The sequence below is a fragment of the Dromiciops gliroides genome, chromosome 4, assembly GCF_019393635.1.
Source record: "Dromiciops gliroides isolate mDroGli1 chromosome 4, mDroGli1.pri, whole genome shotgun sequence".
NCBI classification, from domain to species: domain Eukaryota; kingdom Metazoa; phylum Chordata; class Mammalia; order Microbiotheria; family Microbiotheriidae; genus Dromiciops; species Dromiciops gliroides.
Window position 1 is genome coordinate 7,174,018 of NC_057864.1, and position 17,603 is coordinate 7,191,620.

The window sequence follows — 17,603 nt, forward strand, 5'->3', positions numbered from 1 at the left end:
TAAAAACACTAAAAATACAGAGAGGACTGGAATATATGAGTCAGTATTTATTTTCATTGCTGAACTAAAGCCCTTATTTTTATATAGATTGGACCAGAATAGCAGTGTCAAACTCAAATAGAATTAGGGGACACCGAATGGTAACTAAAGATACTTGTGAACCACATATTGACTTGAAAAACCACACATGTTTGTATGTTATATTTCTCACACACAAACAACTTAAAGTCAGGAACTGTATTTCCATGTTTTCGATAACACTAGGAAATGTTATGGGCCACACGTGGTCATGTTTGGCACTGTAATACTGGATAGCTTCTAGGGGTCTTTCTTCCTCTGAAGGAATCTAGCTTGCCCAGGAGCAAGAGTTCTGGAGTCAGTAAGACCTGAGTTCACATCCTATGTCTTCCCATCCTAGATGTTTTCTAGCTGTGTGACCCTAGGCAATTCCTTTAACCTAGTAACATGATGGTAAATGTGTAACAATTGGTTCTCTGAGAAAAATGTATTCAGAAAATATTTTAAAGTTTAATTACTATTATTAGTGTTTTCTCCATCACTTAAGTTCAGGAAATCTACAAAACAATAAATCACACTCTGATTTTGAAGTTAGCTGATATCCAGGTACAAATGCTCAAACTGAAAAGTTAACAATGAACTCTCACAAGCCACTAGGAAGTGTTTCTAACACACCCTCATGGAAGATGAGAATAATGATGGCATCTGCCTCCTAGGATTGTTGTGAGGATCAAGTGAGACAACAGAGTTAGAGTTCTCTTGGAAAACTTTAAAACAGTGAGTCACCAAATCTTTATTAAGACACTATATAAATATTTGCTAATATCGCTATGATGACTGTAATAAACCTTGTGACATAATTGTTTTTGATAATCAAGTTGTACCCAGCAAAGCCCACTTTGCTTCAAAGATGAACAAAACCTGTGGGTTCAGGGGTATTGTCTTTCTAAATCCAATATTCTGATTTTGTATACCCATAGGTGTGTCTGTGTGAGTGTATATGTATAGGGAGGGTGAGAATTGTAATAGGAGAAGAAGGGGAAGCCAAATAGAGGTTTTCCACTTCAGCAAGAATGGGAGTAAAGTTTTTGTTTTTTTCTTTTTCTTGGTGATATGTCCACTAAAAACCTTTAGACAAACAATGCTTTGCAAACATGAAAGTATTATGTTCACAAGGACAATTGAAGAGGGTGGAGGGCCCAGTATTCTTGAAGGTTGTGCCTGTAGAGGGCAAGTTTGATCATATCTTCCTAAGTTTTTAAAGCTTCCCATATAGATCTGACAGTGCATTGTATTATCTATCTGCTGTCTACCTGGGACCTGGTTCATTAAAGAGAAGTTCCCTACCAGGGAGGCAGCAAGTTGATTTTTTTTTTGGAGTGGGGAGGGGGAGAGAGGGCATGGGAACATTTGGTTGGTGCCTGGTCCATGATAGATGCATAAGTATATGTTTCATAATTCCTTGATCTATTGAAGATAATTAAGTCATAGAGAGGCTACCACCTGAGTTGTCAGTGGGAGAACCCATTCTACAACTTGACAAATCCCTAGAGGCTGGAGGTCTTGCTGAGTGTCTGAGCCTCAAGTCTAGATAACTTCTTATACTTTTGTGGAAAACTCATCCAGAAAGAATATTCTCCCAATGAGAAGGAGCTTATTAAAGATTTCTCTGTAACAAGAAGCAGGGGAGGCAGAGCATTAAGTAATCAAGAATTGTTTCCTGGGGCAGCTAGGTGGCACAGTGGTTAGAGCACTGACCTTGGAGTCAGGAGTACCTGAGTTCAAATCCAGCCTCAGACACTTAACACTTACTAGCTGTGTGACTCTGGGCAAGTCATTTAACCCCAATTGCCTCACTAAAAAAAAAAAAATTGTTTCCTTCTCTGACCCACAGCTGAGGAAGCAGGTGGTTACCATGGTCAGAACATTGTGGTTTACAATAAATGCTGAATTTTTGTCTTTCAGTAATCTGAAAGTGACTGTGAATCAGCTTCAATAAATACTCCCCCCACCCTTGGGCCTTTGGAGGCCTGAGGAAGTTGCCCAAATGGCTTTGTGTATGGTATGTTCCTCAATAGCTTCTATTACTTAAGTGGTAACTAGCATCTTTTATCAATTCCAGAATCTTATGTCATTTTATAGATCCACATAGGTTTTTTGAATATTTCCAATAAAAATAATTTCTACCTACATGTTTTAGTGCTTTAAAAATTTATTAATCTAGCACTATTTTTTTCAGTGAAATATATGTAAAGGAAAATCATGTTTATTTGTTTTTGCATTATGGGTGATTATTTGTCTCCATGCTTCTAATAATACATAGAGCTGATATTTGTATAATATTATATACATGTTTCCTGATTTGAGTCAAATACTAAACCAACAAACAAAACCAAAGTGAGGCAGTTCCTAATATTGATCCTGTTGTAATGATGAAGAAATTTAGGTCCTGAGTAGTGTGGTAAAAATAATGGAATTTGTCAGACTAATTGGGATGGGCCACACCTGGTCTGTCCTGAGTGATGTGTGCTGCTGATGTCATCAGGAGAAACCACTCTCCACAGGCAGATGAAGGACCTCCCCTTTTGGGGAGGGAGAGTAAATGCTCACTGAGGGGAGCTCAGTCCTTTTCCAGAGTCACTTTCTTTCCAGTGGTGTGAGCTGCAGGAGTAGGCAGAAAGAGGGTTTTTTGGTTTTTTTCCTGGCATTTTTGTCCTGTGGGCCCCGGCCGCAAAGCTGTTTCCCCTTGAAGCTACGGACCCCAGGTGGTAAGTTAACATACAAGCCCTGCTTTCTTTTGAATTAGCTGAACTGGAAGGGAGTTTGGGGATTGTTATAGACTTAGGTTAGAGTTAGGAGGGTTATCCACATTTCTTTTTTTCTATTCCTTTGTCTTTGATTTTATTAATTTCACCTTGGCTGTTTATTTTATTCCCATTAATACAACCTGACTCGTTTGTGGGAAAGAGGTTGTTAGGCTCCTTTCTTATTGGCCTGGGAGAAATATTTTAAAAGGCAGTTCAGTTCTGGGACCCCAATATTATGGCAAGACACTCATTAACTCTCCCTATATTAAATTTGGCCCCCACAGTAGTTAAGTGACTTTCTCAGAGTGACCCAACTTGAAAGGGTCTAAGGCACTATTTATATCCAGGTCTCCATGATTCAATGTCAAGTATTCTACATCCAGTGTTTTCTACAGTGCCTGGAACATAATAGGTGCTTAATAAATACTTATTGAGTGACTAAGCTACTATTCAAATACCTCCTCTGTGTACTCATGATTCCAGTCAACTGGAGACTACTTAGTTCTTTCTCAGATACCCAAAACGTTCAATTTCCTGTTGTTAAGTCCATGATGAGCTGGAAGCTCGATTAAAAATTGAAGTAGGAATGATCACTAGTTATTTGCATTTATGTACTGCTATAGGTACCATGATATAATGGATATTGGACTAGATTTGGAGTTTGGAAGAATAGGCTCCCTACTCTGCCCTATATCCTCTGGATGGGGCAGCTAGGTGGCATAGTAGATAGAGCAGTAGCCCTGAAGTTGGGAGGACTGCAGTTCAAATGTGACCTCAAACACTTACTAGCTGTGTGACACCAGGCGAATCACTTAACCCCAATTGCTTAAATGTCCAGAGCCATCTCCAGTCATCCTGATATTTATCTTGGCCCTGGAGGAGTGGGTGAAATTTTTGACTTTGCATAGCCCTTCCTCACTTAAATCCAATTTTTTGCAAGTCATGACATCAGTCCTAGTCATCTTCAAGCATGAAAGACAAATTACAAAAACATGTCTCTGTGAGACCAAGGGAAACACACTCTAAATGTCCCCAGGCAACTCTCTAGATGTTAGCTTATGGTTTAGTTCTAAATTTCCTCCCATGGAGGGAGTTTTCATGACAGTAGTTCACAATGTGGAGGAAATCACAGCTCTGCCTACCCTAAAAATAGACCCTAGAAGTTCTAGTGTAGCATTTTATGGAAGCCAAAGATGCCTACCCATGCCCCAACATGAAAAAAACCAACAGCGAGCATTAAATGTGACCCTAGCTTACAATGATTGACAGATACAGTTGATGTTGAAGGAACTGTTAGTAACACTTGGCCTTGCATCTCTCAGACCACATCAAGAGTTTCTAGTTGTGGCTTCTGCATTTTAGGATGACCATGGACAAAGTAATGTGAGTCCAAAGGAAGGAACCATGGATCTTGAAGAAACTCAAAAGGATTGGTTGAAGAAAGTTGTGATGGTCAGCTGCTAGATGAAGAGATAACAAGATACCTATATTAGTCTTAGTGATGGGTTTTCACATAGAAAAGCATTGAAAGTACTCTTTGACCCCCAAGGACAAACTAGATCCAATGGGTGGAATTCATAAGGGAGCATAGTTTGCTTCAATTTAAGGAGAAATGCCCTAATAAACTGAGCCACACAAAAAATGAACCAGGCTCCTTCAGCACTTCCCACAGTGGCTGGCACATAGTAGGCACTCAATAAATATTTACTAACTCTGAAAAGTCAATGACTACTCTTTTAAGAGAAAGTCGACTTTCTTGTCACTGGAGTACTTTGAGGGGGAAAGGGAATGAACACCTATTAGAAATATCATGTGGAGAGAATTTCTGGTTCAGATATAAATTGAATTAAATGTCTGTTTTCATCTTGTATTCCATGATTTCACTTTAAATGATCATTGATAATGATAAACTATGATTTCAAATGGACAATAATCCAGAAAACTTTTCTATTAGTAATATCCTGATGGGATTCTTTAAAATCATATTTATCTCATGAATTCAGCTTAATTTAACTAAATTGACTGTCTCCTCTGAGACAAGGCTGATAGTTGAGCAAGATGGGATGCTTGAAAGGTGGTTATGGGAAAAGGCCAAGGAGGACCCAGGATAGCATGTAAACATTGTGGCTGATCCACATGAAGGCAAAGGAGACATCACTGCTCCAATCCATCATTACCTCTTAGAATGCCTCATTTCCTTCACTGCTTATCCTAAGAGCCTTAATCTACACAAGGCTGTTTGGATTCACCCTTCCTAGCTGCTAATGCCTCATCGCAACATTGCCTGGAATTTATTCTTTGTTTGTTTGGTTTTTGGTAGAAGGAAAGGGGTTTGTGGCATCTCCTCCATAGAGAATAAGCTCTGTATATAGAGGAAGGGCTGCTGATTGTTTTTTGCATCCCCAGCAGAGAGCACTGTGATTCCTACCTACTAGGCACTTGTTCAGTGGTTTTTCAATCATGTCTGACTCTTCCTGATCCCATTTGTTGTTTTCTTGGCAAAGAAACTAGGGTGGTTTGCTACTTCCTTCTCCAGCTCATTTTACAGATGAGGAAACTGTGAGGACCAGGATGAAATGACTTGCCTACAATGACACCGATAGTGTCTGAGGCCAGATTTGAACTGAGAAAGATGAGTCTTCATGACTCCAGGCTCCCAACTCTATCTACCATGTCACCTAGCTGTCCATACTAGGCACTTAATAACTGTTTATTGATTGATTGATAGATTCGTAAAAACAGGTTCTAAAGAGTAAAGTCGATATGCGAATTATAGAATAAAATATACCCAAAGCAGTTCAGTAATAAGGGACTCCAAACTAAAGCTCATTTCCCAAAGTAGTTTTGTTAAAAGAGCAATGAATATTGGGAAAACTCTCTTACTCTAATGCCAACTTAGGCTTCATTTCACAGCTCCAGTGTCGGGATCGCCTCTGGGCTTTTATGATCTATCTAACTTCTGCACACCAATTAATTATGGAAACTACTTCAGGTTGGGTATACCCTCAATTAAGAGTCTCACTAGGAGAAAAACCTTCTCTAATTCAGATTGAAATCTGTAATTTCTTCTCCTCTACTGCATTATTTAGGCACTCACTATTATTATGTCATAGCAATCATTTTTCTGCATTTTACTTACACAATTTACATTGGTAGATGAACAACAAACGTATAATTCAATATTATTATCCCCTAGGGTATGACTGTTTGAATACCATAGTGTAGCAATACAAAACACTTTTAAAAATCCACAGATAGGCATCTGTTATAGTTATCTTGAAAGCTCATCCTTTTCTAAGTAAAATCTTTAAATGAGATGGTAATATCTTTATATATTTGGTAAATAATCCACATCGATCTGAAATGAGCTTATAACCAAAATACCATGATTTTACTTTTCTCATATTTCTCATATTTTTCTCCTCTGAGACTTGCAGACTACAAAATCAACATGTATAAGAGCACGGCCCAGAAGTCCACTCATGTTAATATGTCACACAGGAAGCCACATAGATAAATTACTGGTATGGGGGGACTTTTCCAACTAAAATTTTAGTGAACATACTCCCTTTTTAACTTTTTCTGATTTGCTTCTCTAGACTGAACACTTCAGTTAATGAGACAGCATTTATTAAGGTCTTACTAGGTGCCTGAGCATTATGCTTGGACCTAAAACAAAACAAAAAATGAAGTAGTGCCTACCCTTGAGGAGCTCCCAGTCTAATGTGGAAAAAAGCCAGAACATGAAAACAACTTTGTGCAAACAAGATACAGGCAAGCTAGATGGGATTAGTTTGATGGCACTGAGATTAAGGAGGACTGAGACTTGAAGGAAATGAGGAAGCCAAGAGGCCTAGAGGAGGAGAGTTTTCCAAGTCTGGGCCCAGCCTGAGAAAAACCCTTGTAGTTCAGAGATTGAGTGAATTGTTTGGAGAACATTGAGAAGCCAGTGACATTGGATCCCACAGAAAGTGGAGGGGAGCAAGGTTTGAAAGGCCTGGCAAGGTAGGAAGAGGAGAGGGCATAGGGGCTTCTGTAGCAAACAGAGGGTTTTCTCTTTGATTCTAGATGATATAGGTAGATACTGGAGTCTAGGGAATAGGGAGATGACATGATGTGATCTGCTCTTCAGAAAAATCAATGTGACAACCCAATGGAGGTTATATTGAATTTGGAAGAGACCTGAGGTAGAGAGACAACAGGAACAATTGCAATGGCACAGGTGTGAGATAACAAAAGCTTGTACCAGGGCAGGTCTGGACAAGTAGACCTGAAACTTATCTACAAAAATGATAATTGAATAAATGGAAACTAATGAGTTTCCAAGCAAAATAGTATAGAGGAAGAAGAGAAGAGGGCCCAGACCAGAGCCTTAGAAGACTCCCCTCATTAGGGAGTGTGATGTGTCCTAAGATACAGCAGAGAAGACATGCAAAGAGCAATCAGGAAGATAAGGAATATTAGGGTAGAACAACATCATAAAAACACAGAGAGGAAAAAGCACCAGTGAGAAGGCATTCAATAGTGATCATGCTACATACGGGTCAAGAAGGCTGAGGACTGAGAAAAGGCCATTAGATTTGGCAAGTAAGAAAACACTGCTAACTTTGATAGCAACAGAAGCTGAGACTGAAGAGTAAAGAAGGGAATGAGAGGAAAGAAGGTGGAGCCACCAATTGAAGACATCCTTCTCAAGGAATTTATCAAGACAAGGGAAGAGAACTATGGGAAAATAGGTAGAGGAGAAGGATGGATCCAGTATGGGGTTTTTGAAGATGGGGGAGTCATGGGCACGATTGTAAACAGAAGGGAAGAAACCAATAGAAACATTTAGAGATTAGTCGGAGAATGCGAATAATATCCAGAGCTATCTGTTGACTGAGGCAGGTGTCTGGAGCATGATGCAATGGCATATTCATGACAGGTGCCATGGTCCTAAGGTGGAAATGAGAGGTACAGTATCTACATGTTGGACTATTCATCAAATCTAGGAAAAATAAAGGGAAAGGACCTTATTATATGTCTCATTTTTCACTTTCATTCTTAAGTACTTCAATGGATCTGTTATGTGGGTAGCCCCTTCATTTGTATGGATAGCAACCCATCTATACCTTCTCATCCAGCATAAATTTATCGACATCCTCCCATAAATTATTCCCATGGAGTCTGCCCACACATCCTTGGAGTCTTCTTTCTGATCACTTGCTTATGAGTGGAAACAAATAGAACATGTGGGCTGTCCAGCAATTATTCCTCTCTAAACACATTGTTGATCAACCTTATTTTCTCTTATCCTACATAGATCTAAAGACATTTTCCCCCTTTTGTGCAATTACTGATTGGTAATTTGTTGCATTCTACTCATTCCAAGCATGTGCCTCTCCAAAGCTACTTGGGTGACCTCAACCTTTAATTTCAAAATCTGTGCTATTTCATGTATTATAGTCATATAGCATCCTTGGAAGAATGTCATTAGGAAAAAGATAAGCCTTTGTTTCAGGGAGAACCCCAGGGATGTGAAAAATAAGGCCCAGTTTCCAAAAGGTAATAAAGCCTGTCCTCCTGTGCTTCAGTACTGAACCTAGCTAGTTATGCAAACTTTGTATGCATCCAAAATACATGGACTGGTGGACCAAACCTGTGCAATCTCCATCTAGTTGCATGTCATGACGTCAACAGTGGTTAATTCACTACTTTCTTTGTCTTTTTAGCTGTTGGCCCCCCACTAAAGTGTAAGTTCCTGTTTAGCAAAAACTGTCCCAAGTTTCATTCGTGTGCTCTTACCTTTATTATTAAGGGTTTGTGGAATATTTAATAGCTTTTATAAAAGTACCAGTTAAAATCCCATCTTATATAGGGAGACCTTGTTTTATTTCCTATGTATCTTGTCTGTAGCTTGTTTTACTTTATTTTTCTTGCTGGCAGTCTCCCCCATTAGATTGCAAGCTCCTTTAGCACAGGGATTGTCTTTTGCTTTTTTTAACCTCAGGACATGGTACATGGTAAGTGATTGTTAAATATCAATCGATGGATTGACTTATTGAATTGAAATGTAGTTGTGTACACTGAATGATACTAGTCATAGTTCTTTCAACATTTCAGGAAGTATCAGTAATTTTTTTTTCTTTTTTTGCGAGGCAATTGGGGTTAAGTGACTTGCCCAGGGTCACACAGCTAGTAAGTGTCAAGTATCTGAGCTCACATTTGAACTCAGGTCCTCCTGACTCCAGAGCCAGTGCTCTATCCACTGCACCACCTAGCTGCCCCTAGTATCAGTAATTATTAATTTATTGACATTTTCAGATAGTACTGACACCACATTCAAAAATGTTACCTCTTTTGGGCTTCTTGAAGTTTTTGGCAATCATTATGTTCTGAGGAGAGTATTATTTAGGATGAATGTTAATGAATAGGCATAAGTACTTTACCAGTCTGGGGAGCTATGATTTCTACTAGTTCAGAACCTGGACATGAAAAAGCTGAAAGGCCTATTGACTGGGAGCAAATTTAGCATCAAAGCAAACAGTTGTCTTTCCTTTTTACACCTATTTGTGGGTTTTCAGATTGTCTCTTTCTTTATTAGACCCTTATATCCCTAAACATATGCCATTCAAAGAAAAAAGCACTAGTCCCAGCTACTCTTCCCCTGTCAAATCTCATGCCTCAGAAGCTGGTTTGTAGAGTTTAAGAAAGCTCTAATGGGAATGAATTTAAAAAGGAAGTTTTAAATATAGCAGACTTGAAAATACACTAGACCCACATTTTCCCCTACTCCATGAGCTGTATGCATACGGTTTGGCTGAATTCCTGTGACACATGGATATCTGTTGTCTCCCAGGTGGTGCACAAGTAGAAACAACAGCCATGGCAGATGGAGCATCTCTTTCTCCAAACCCTGATCTATGTATGGGTCTACAGAAGCAGAGGAATGTTATAGGAAGAGTGCTAAACTTAGTCAGGAGAGACATGAGTTCAAATCCAGCCCAAGTACATACCAGTCACATAACCTCTATCACCCTCAGTTTCTTCTTCTGTAAAATGTGCATGATGTATGCCCTAGTAGAATGTAAACTTCTTGAGGACAAGGCTTTTTCATTTTTCAGCTTTGTATCACCATAACCTAACACATGGCCTTATACACAGCAGGTGTTTAGTAAATGTCTTTTGATTTACCTTGAATTTTTGAATTGATAAGACTCTAGGAAGAAATTGACTGAATGTGACATTGTGAAACATCTGGAGCTCTGAACCATTTCTTGGCCCTTTGTATTTCAATTGAACATTAATTTTGGAGTCTGAGCTGAATGCTAAGGGAACCCTGCTTGATTCTTTTTTTTTTTAGGGCAATGAAGGTTAAGTGACTTGCCCAGGGTCACACAGCTAGTAAGTGTTAATTGTCTGAGGCCGGATTTGAACTCAGGTCCTCCTGACTCCAGGGCTGGCACTTTATCCACTGCGCTACCTAGCTGCCCCCTGCTTAATTCTTTAAGCCAGTGAGTGCATAGCCCAATAGTAAGGCTTAGTAATATGTGATCCTTTGTCTCCAACATCTTCAAAGTAAAGGAGTGCATTCAAAGGGAATTTGAGAATGCTTTGACAGTTTCCAGAATAGTTGATTTTCACCATTAGAAGCATCCTCAGCACAATGCATACCTAAACAGGAATTGTTTCTACAGAATCCTCAGCAGGTGCTCACCCAGCATTTGCTCGAGGAGGGGAGTAGAAAGTTTAGCTGAGAGACAGCTTCAAAGATAGATTCTTATGGCCAGATGTGCCTCCCTCTTTTCCCACTGATGAGGAGAACTAGGCCCGATGATTAATGGCACACCAAACACTGACCAATGCTTATAGCGCTCTGGGAAGTGGGAAGAGGAGCCAGTGTTTCCCTTTACTACTCTACGTAAGAGGAACCATGCCATATTACTTTGATCATTTTTTTATGCTGGTCATTAATATATATTGAAGTTTGCTGTCCCCAATCTTCCCAATATCTGAGAACTCTTTATTTTTAGAGTTGCAAATGGATATCCCTTATTTACCTCCCCAAGTCATACTGACATGATGCCTATTTTCTGGCCTTTCTCTCTTACTATGAGATTTTATTCCAGAGTAAATCAAATGCCTTTCTCCGAGCACTTCTTCCAGTGAAGACTGAAGCCGTCTTTGGTTTGAGATAGGTCATTGTGATCCACTGTCTTAGAAGGGGAGCTCATTGAAAGACTGAAGATAATCAATTGTAAATGTCAATTAACGTGTGTAATTGGAAAACAGGCACAATGGCCTACACTAAATAGGAAACATTTACTACAGTTAAAGCATTCGTTACATAAAATCAATTATTTTGTAGTTAGCATCAACCATCCTGGATATTCTAGAAATGGTATTTTTTATTATAAGAAGTATAAGAGTCAAAATTCAGGCTATAGGTATTGACATTTTTCATGGCATCTCATCACTACAGGGCTTTACCACAATTATGATGGTAAATTTTTTTTCTCAAGAAACCACAGTACTGAGACAGACCATTCTTCATCTCCTGGATATCATCTCTTAATAATTATCTGTATTATTAGGCATCAACTAGAATCTTGATTCTGGTTTGCAAGGGTTAGTGTGATACAATCCTAAGAATACTGGATTGGGAATCAGGAGACCTGAGTTGAATCGTGGTTCCAACAATCACTAGCGGTATGATCGTGGGCATCAAGGTCTTTGTGTCTTCATCTGCAACATAAGGATAATTCATGCCCACGCCTTACTTAGAGGGTTGTTGTGAAGAATCTTTGTCAAATATTTTTAAAGTTACAAAAATGTTTGTCATCATTATTAATAATTTAGAATGTATATCATGAAATAAATAACAGATAAACAAAAATTTCATAAGAATCAACATTCTATTCAATAGGGTCTGAGCCATGTTTGGTGGCATAGGCCCCTGCTGCCTGTTCCTGATCCTTTTGTTTGTAGGTTCTGAGCTGTAATAGGGTTCAGGTTGATTGGGTGTCTACACTGTTGAACATAAATCTGGTGAGGTTCTTGTAGAGTAGGGAGGGGAACTGTGATATCCAGGGATTTTAGGTCAGGAAAAAAAAAAAAGAACAGCTTAAAACATCTCTCCTGATTAGCATTGAGATGGCCATGAGTAGCTGATGTACTTCCAGCTTTAGGATTCTATAAAGATAACCAGCCTTCTTAAAAAAAAAATAAATAAGCTAACAAACAGACAAATGATAAATGATTAAATAAACAAATGAACAAACAAAAAAACCAACAACAACAAAAATGATAAGCCTGTCTTGGCCATTATCCAAAAGGGGCTTATGGAGCTCACATCACAATTTATTAATAGTCCTAATAGTTTTATATATATATATATATATATATATATATATATAGTATAAGTGTTATACTTAATTATAAGTATAATTATTATAAGTATTATATATTATTATAAGTATAATTCTAGTTATCATTTAGACATGGCTTTATGGTTTCCAAAGCACTTTATGTATCTCATTTGATCTTCACAAGCCTGTGAATTAGTTGATAAATCAGTCAGTAAGCATTGATTAAATGCTTACCATGTGCCAGGGATTATTATATGCCAAATTTTATAGATCAGGTAACTGGGGCTGAAATTATTTGACTTTCCCACAATGACATGATTAAGTATTGTCTGAAGCAATATTTGAACATAGGTCTTCCAGATTCCCCTTGCAGGACTCTTTCCATTGTACCACATAGATGTTTCTAGTCTTCTATAAAGCAAGTAGATATAGAGATATATAGAGATAGAGATAGATAGATATAGACATGGACATATAGATAGATAGATAGAGATGGGTATATAGATATATGTGCATATATGTATATATACTTATATGTATATGTCTGTATACTAACTATAAGTGTATATATATATGTGTGTGTGTGATTTTTCCCACTGCTATGATGACAGGAAGTAGTTCCTAAGAACTAGAAGGAATTCTTGGGATTATATATTCTACCTCCTCCATTTTACCAATGCTTGAATCAGTAGCCAAAAATGGCTAGTAGTTCATCCAAGGTCCCATAGACATATAGCAAAAGTGGGACTCAAACTCACACCTTCTGTCTTACAAGGCTGACTTGTTTCATAGCTTTTGTTCATAGCTACTGAGCCAGGCTGGTAGGAAATGAATCTAATGTTCCCTTTTTCTATTGTTATCACAACCAACCCCACAGAAACCTGATGCCTATCAAGAAGGAAGTTAGTAGAACCAGGAGAATCGATTGCTCTAGCACACTCAGATCACACTCAGATCAACCATGCATGACCATCTTAATGCAGATCAGGAGAGAAGTTTTGTCTTGTTCTTTTTTTCTGATTTGGCATCATGGTTCACCTTCCCTCTTTACAAGAGGTTCACCATAATAGTGCCCACAGTGCAGACACAATTTCCATTTTTGTTTTCCAATCAAAATCATTAGTTTGAGTAATGCCCATGTTTTCCTAGCCATGAATTATTCCATTTAGAATTGTACTTGGGGTTATTCTCTTGCAGAATGGATGGGGGAGTTTGAGGAATCTGCCTGCCAGCTGGTGACTACAGGGCATAGGAATTCATCTCCTTTAGTCTGATTAAGTGGCTTCAGGGAATTAGTCTCTTGTACCCTGATGTAATATGACCTTTTTGGTTTCATTTGCTTTCCTTTTCCTTACCATTGCATGTTTTGCCATTTCAGTTCCTCCGAAGATATATGACATCTCAACTGACATGACTGTCAATGAAGGAACCAATGTCACCCTTACTTGCCTGGCAACTGGGAAACCAGAGCCTTCCATTTCTTGGAGACATATCTCCCCATCAGGTAAACGGAAATATCCTAGTTCTGTTTTTCCTGTTCATTATCCTCCTGTCACTTCATCTATTCACCCTGTCAGGAATGTCATCAAATGTTTTCTTGTAGAATTGGTAATGTTTTCTTGAGTCAGAAAAGTTCTGTTAGTGGTGTTGTTTAATCAAGGAAATCTTGTTTTGTTGTTGTCCCTTTTTTAAAGTAGATGAAGTCTTAAATACAGATATCTTGTGTAAGAAAGTATATTTTCCATTGAATCCTTATACTAACATGATCTGAGATTCCCACCTCTAAAGTTTAATATGACCTGCTAAGATCATCAATCAGAGAATCAGAAACCTGGAGCCTCAAGAAGCCTTAGCAGTCATCTAGTCCAACCTTCTGATTTTTTTGGACAGAAATTTGTGTTGGTATATTATAGGGGGCTTGTTCCAATGAATGAAAGAAAGAAACATCAGAGACAGGGTGAGAAGGGACTGGGGTTCTGCAAATTAAGTAGGTTTGCCTCCAATTTTAATAAATGATTTAGAACTAGAGGAAACTTCATGATAGGTTAACTAATCTCTCTCCTTTGAGAAAGGCTGATAGGATATCAAGTGATTTAGAATCAAAATGAGGTAGCACACTGTTTTCTCATATGGGACTACATAGGATGTCCTACTTCTAGGTCGATGACCAATAAATAAAATTGAGTGCTTTTTTTAATGGATAAAAGAATACTTAACATTTTTGTACCTCAATAATTTTTTTTAAAAAAATCAAGTTAAGTGAAATGTATTTTTAAAAGCTCACCTTAATGTACAATCAAAGAACGTGAAGGAAACTTTCATGATGATAGTACATTTTAGGATGTTCATCTCATTTCAGGTAACTAGGGTTTGATTGAATTGTTTTATATATTTTAGAGGAAATCATTTCAAATGTGGTTGATGGAAAGAATTTTTAAAATAGAAGCCAGAATGGAATGTTTTATGTAGGTGTTGAAATTTGGAATTTCCATTTTATTCTTCTAATGCCTTCTTTAATATCACTTATCCTTAAGTGTCTTGGAGCTTCCTCGTTTAGGCATCAGGACTAATGAGACTTGCCCATATTACATGCTTAATATTTGTATTAATGTAAGAAAAATCAATATGACTCCATTATATGCTTATGGAACATACATTTACAACCTTGATGATAGTCTTGGAGTACCCTCCTCTCAATGGCTAATAGAAATTTCTTTCTATCTCAGGAAGACTAATCAAAAACCATATTAACCATGGATTTATGTAGATTATTGGTTTATCCGAGTAAGCCACATAAATGTATTTGCTGTAGTATCAGTCCTGCTACTAACTAGTTGGTCAATGTTGGACAAGCCATTTCACCTCTATGGCTCCAATTCCTTGATCCTCTGCTTCCACACCTCAAGTATTTTGTTGATCTTGGTAACACTCTACCCACCTAGGTCTCAACATCTCTACCACCCAGGACATAGATGGCTTTAAAGAAATGCTATAGGTGAAAACTGCATCACCATCTATCCTACCCAGTGGTGAGTCTCCAGAGAGCAATACAAAAAGAGAGAGAGAGCAAGAGAGGGAGAGAGAGAGTGAGAGCGAGAGAGAGAGCGCAGCATTGGTTTTTAGTGAATAGAATTTAAAATCTGTGGCATAGTGAAAAAAGTAGTGACTCAAGACTCAGAGAATATAGGTTCAAATCTTGACACTGACACTTTCCCTCTTTGTGACAGTTAACAAGTCACTAACACTCAGTCTTTTCACATTTAAAGGGAGCAGATTGGACTAACAGTTGTATTCAACCACAGAGGACCCTCAACCTCTATGATCCTAATGAAGAAACTGATTGCCCTGTCAGGCCCCTCCTTAAAGCCTTTCTGGCTTTCTAGGATATATCTGAATTCATGCTTTGATTGTGTAGGATCCAGGGGTCCCCTCCAGGCCACAATGTGACAGCAGAGTAATGACCCTTTTATATTAAAAGAGGCATAGCATTCAAATCATAGGATCATGGCTTTAAGCTAGGAATTCCTTTAGAGTTCATCAGGACCAACCCTCTCTCTCTTCAAATCAGAAAATGAATACACACAAGCTTTGGAGGAGTTGATATGCTTTACACAAGATTGGCAAGTATTCAGCAATATTAGTCGCTGACTTGGATCATAGAATTTGAGCTGAAAAGGGGCTTTCAGTCTAGTCCAAGCCCCACACTTTAGAGATTCGTCAGACCATGCATGTCACTGTGTAAATGGGCCATCACAGCTGGGTTCAATGAAGAACTCTAATGGCTCTTTAAGCAAGTATGTAGATAGAGAAGGCAGGTCCTTAGGAGTTCTCCATCTCTGTACTCCCTCTTAACTAGAACTGAGCCACTGCCTATTTTGAGCATTGCTGAGGTTGCCTTTCTCAATGGCTGGTACTGAGGGTCTCTTTTGTCACCCTGTGATTCCATTTGACATCATCAAATCCTGTTCTTTATCATCTAAAATTCACTGTCACAGTGCTTATTGGCTAGCTACCACTCTTTGAAACTGGCTATTTTTGAGGATTTTGTCAGTAATTTGGTACCTATGACTAGATGACATATTGTCCTGTTTTGGACTGTTTATATTAAGAAATTTGAATATCTGAAAAGATAATTATCTACTTGAAGCAACAAAATCTCTCTCGTTCCTTAAGGAAAAAAGAATAAAATTAGTTATTGACAGTGGTAATTGTCAAACTTCTTTCTATAAAAAAATACAAGGGGGGCACAGCTAGGTGGCACAGTGGATAAAGCACCAACTCTAGATTCAAGAGGGACTGAGTTCAAATCCAGGCTCAGACACTTGACACTTACTAGTTGTGTGACCCTGGGCAAGTCACTTTACCCTCATTGCCCTGCAAAAAATTTAAAAAATAAATTCTAAGATTAAGATTTGCTGTTAATCAACACTAATGAACAATTAACCATAAATATAAAAAAAGGGGAAGGGATGCATTTCCGAGTAAGAATTGAATTTTAAAACCAAATTTCTTAAAAAGTGTTAAATGTCACTTGTTTTCACTTATTTTCAATGGGCATTAATTATCTAAGGCCATCTTAGATTTCTATAGATTATGAAATATCCAGTACTATTTTTTGTTGTTGTTCTTCAGTATTTTATTGTTTTCCAGTTACATATAAGGAAAGTTTTCAGCATTTGTTTCCATGGGATTTTCAGTTCCAAATTTTTTTCCCACCCTTCCTTCCCTCCCTCCCCCCCAGGACAAAAAGCAATCTCATATATGTTATATATGTGCAATCACATTAAACATATTTCTGCATTAGTCATATTGTGACAGAAGAATCAAAACAAAAGGGCAATACCTCACAAAAAGAATGAAAGAAAGAACAGCCCAAAAGTAGAAACAGTATGGTTCAATCTGCATTCCTAAACCACAGTTCTTTTTTTTCTAGATGTTGGGAACATTTTCTATTATGAAATTCTTTGAAATTGTTTTGGACAATTGCATTGCTAAAAAAGAGCTAAGTCTGTCACCATTGTACATCACATAATGTTGCTGTTACTGTGTACAATGTTCTCCTGGTTCTGCTCCACTCAGTCAGCATCAGTTCATGTAAGTCCTTCCAGGTCTTTCCAAACTCTAACAAATAAAATTATACTTCAATCTGTATTCAGATACCATCAGTTCTATCTTTGTTGATGGTTTGCATTTTTCATACATCCTTCTGATAGCATCCTCTTCATCATTTCTTTCACAGTTACTATTGTTAACTGTATTACCCTCCATCTTAATCCCTCCCCCAGTATTTACTTTATTATCTGTCTTCCTTCACCCTATCCCTTCTTGAAAGTGTTTTGCTTCTTATTGCCCCCTCCCTCAATCTATTCTTCTTTCCATTGCCTCCCCACCCCCTATCCCCTTCACCCCCCACTTTCCCACAGGGCAAGAT

The 17,603-nt window shown here is 38.1% G+C and overlaps 1 protein-coding gene across 1 annotated transcript in view; it reads left to right on the forward strand.

Annotated features, from left to right (window-relative positions):
* Nucleotides 1-17,603, forward strand: part of NEGR1 (neuronal growth regulator 1) — an 884,782-nt gene that overhangs the window by 630,625 nt on the left and 236,554 nt on the right. Inside the window, exon 3 of the mRNA XM_044001185.1 lies at nt 13,551-13,676. Coding sequence (XP_043857120.1) covers nt 13,551-13,676 — 126 coding nt within the window. The remainder of the gene's footprint in view (nt 1-13,550; nt 13,677-17,603) is intronic.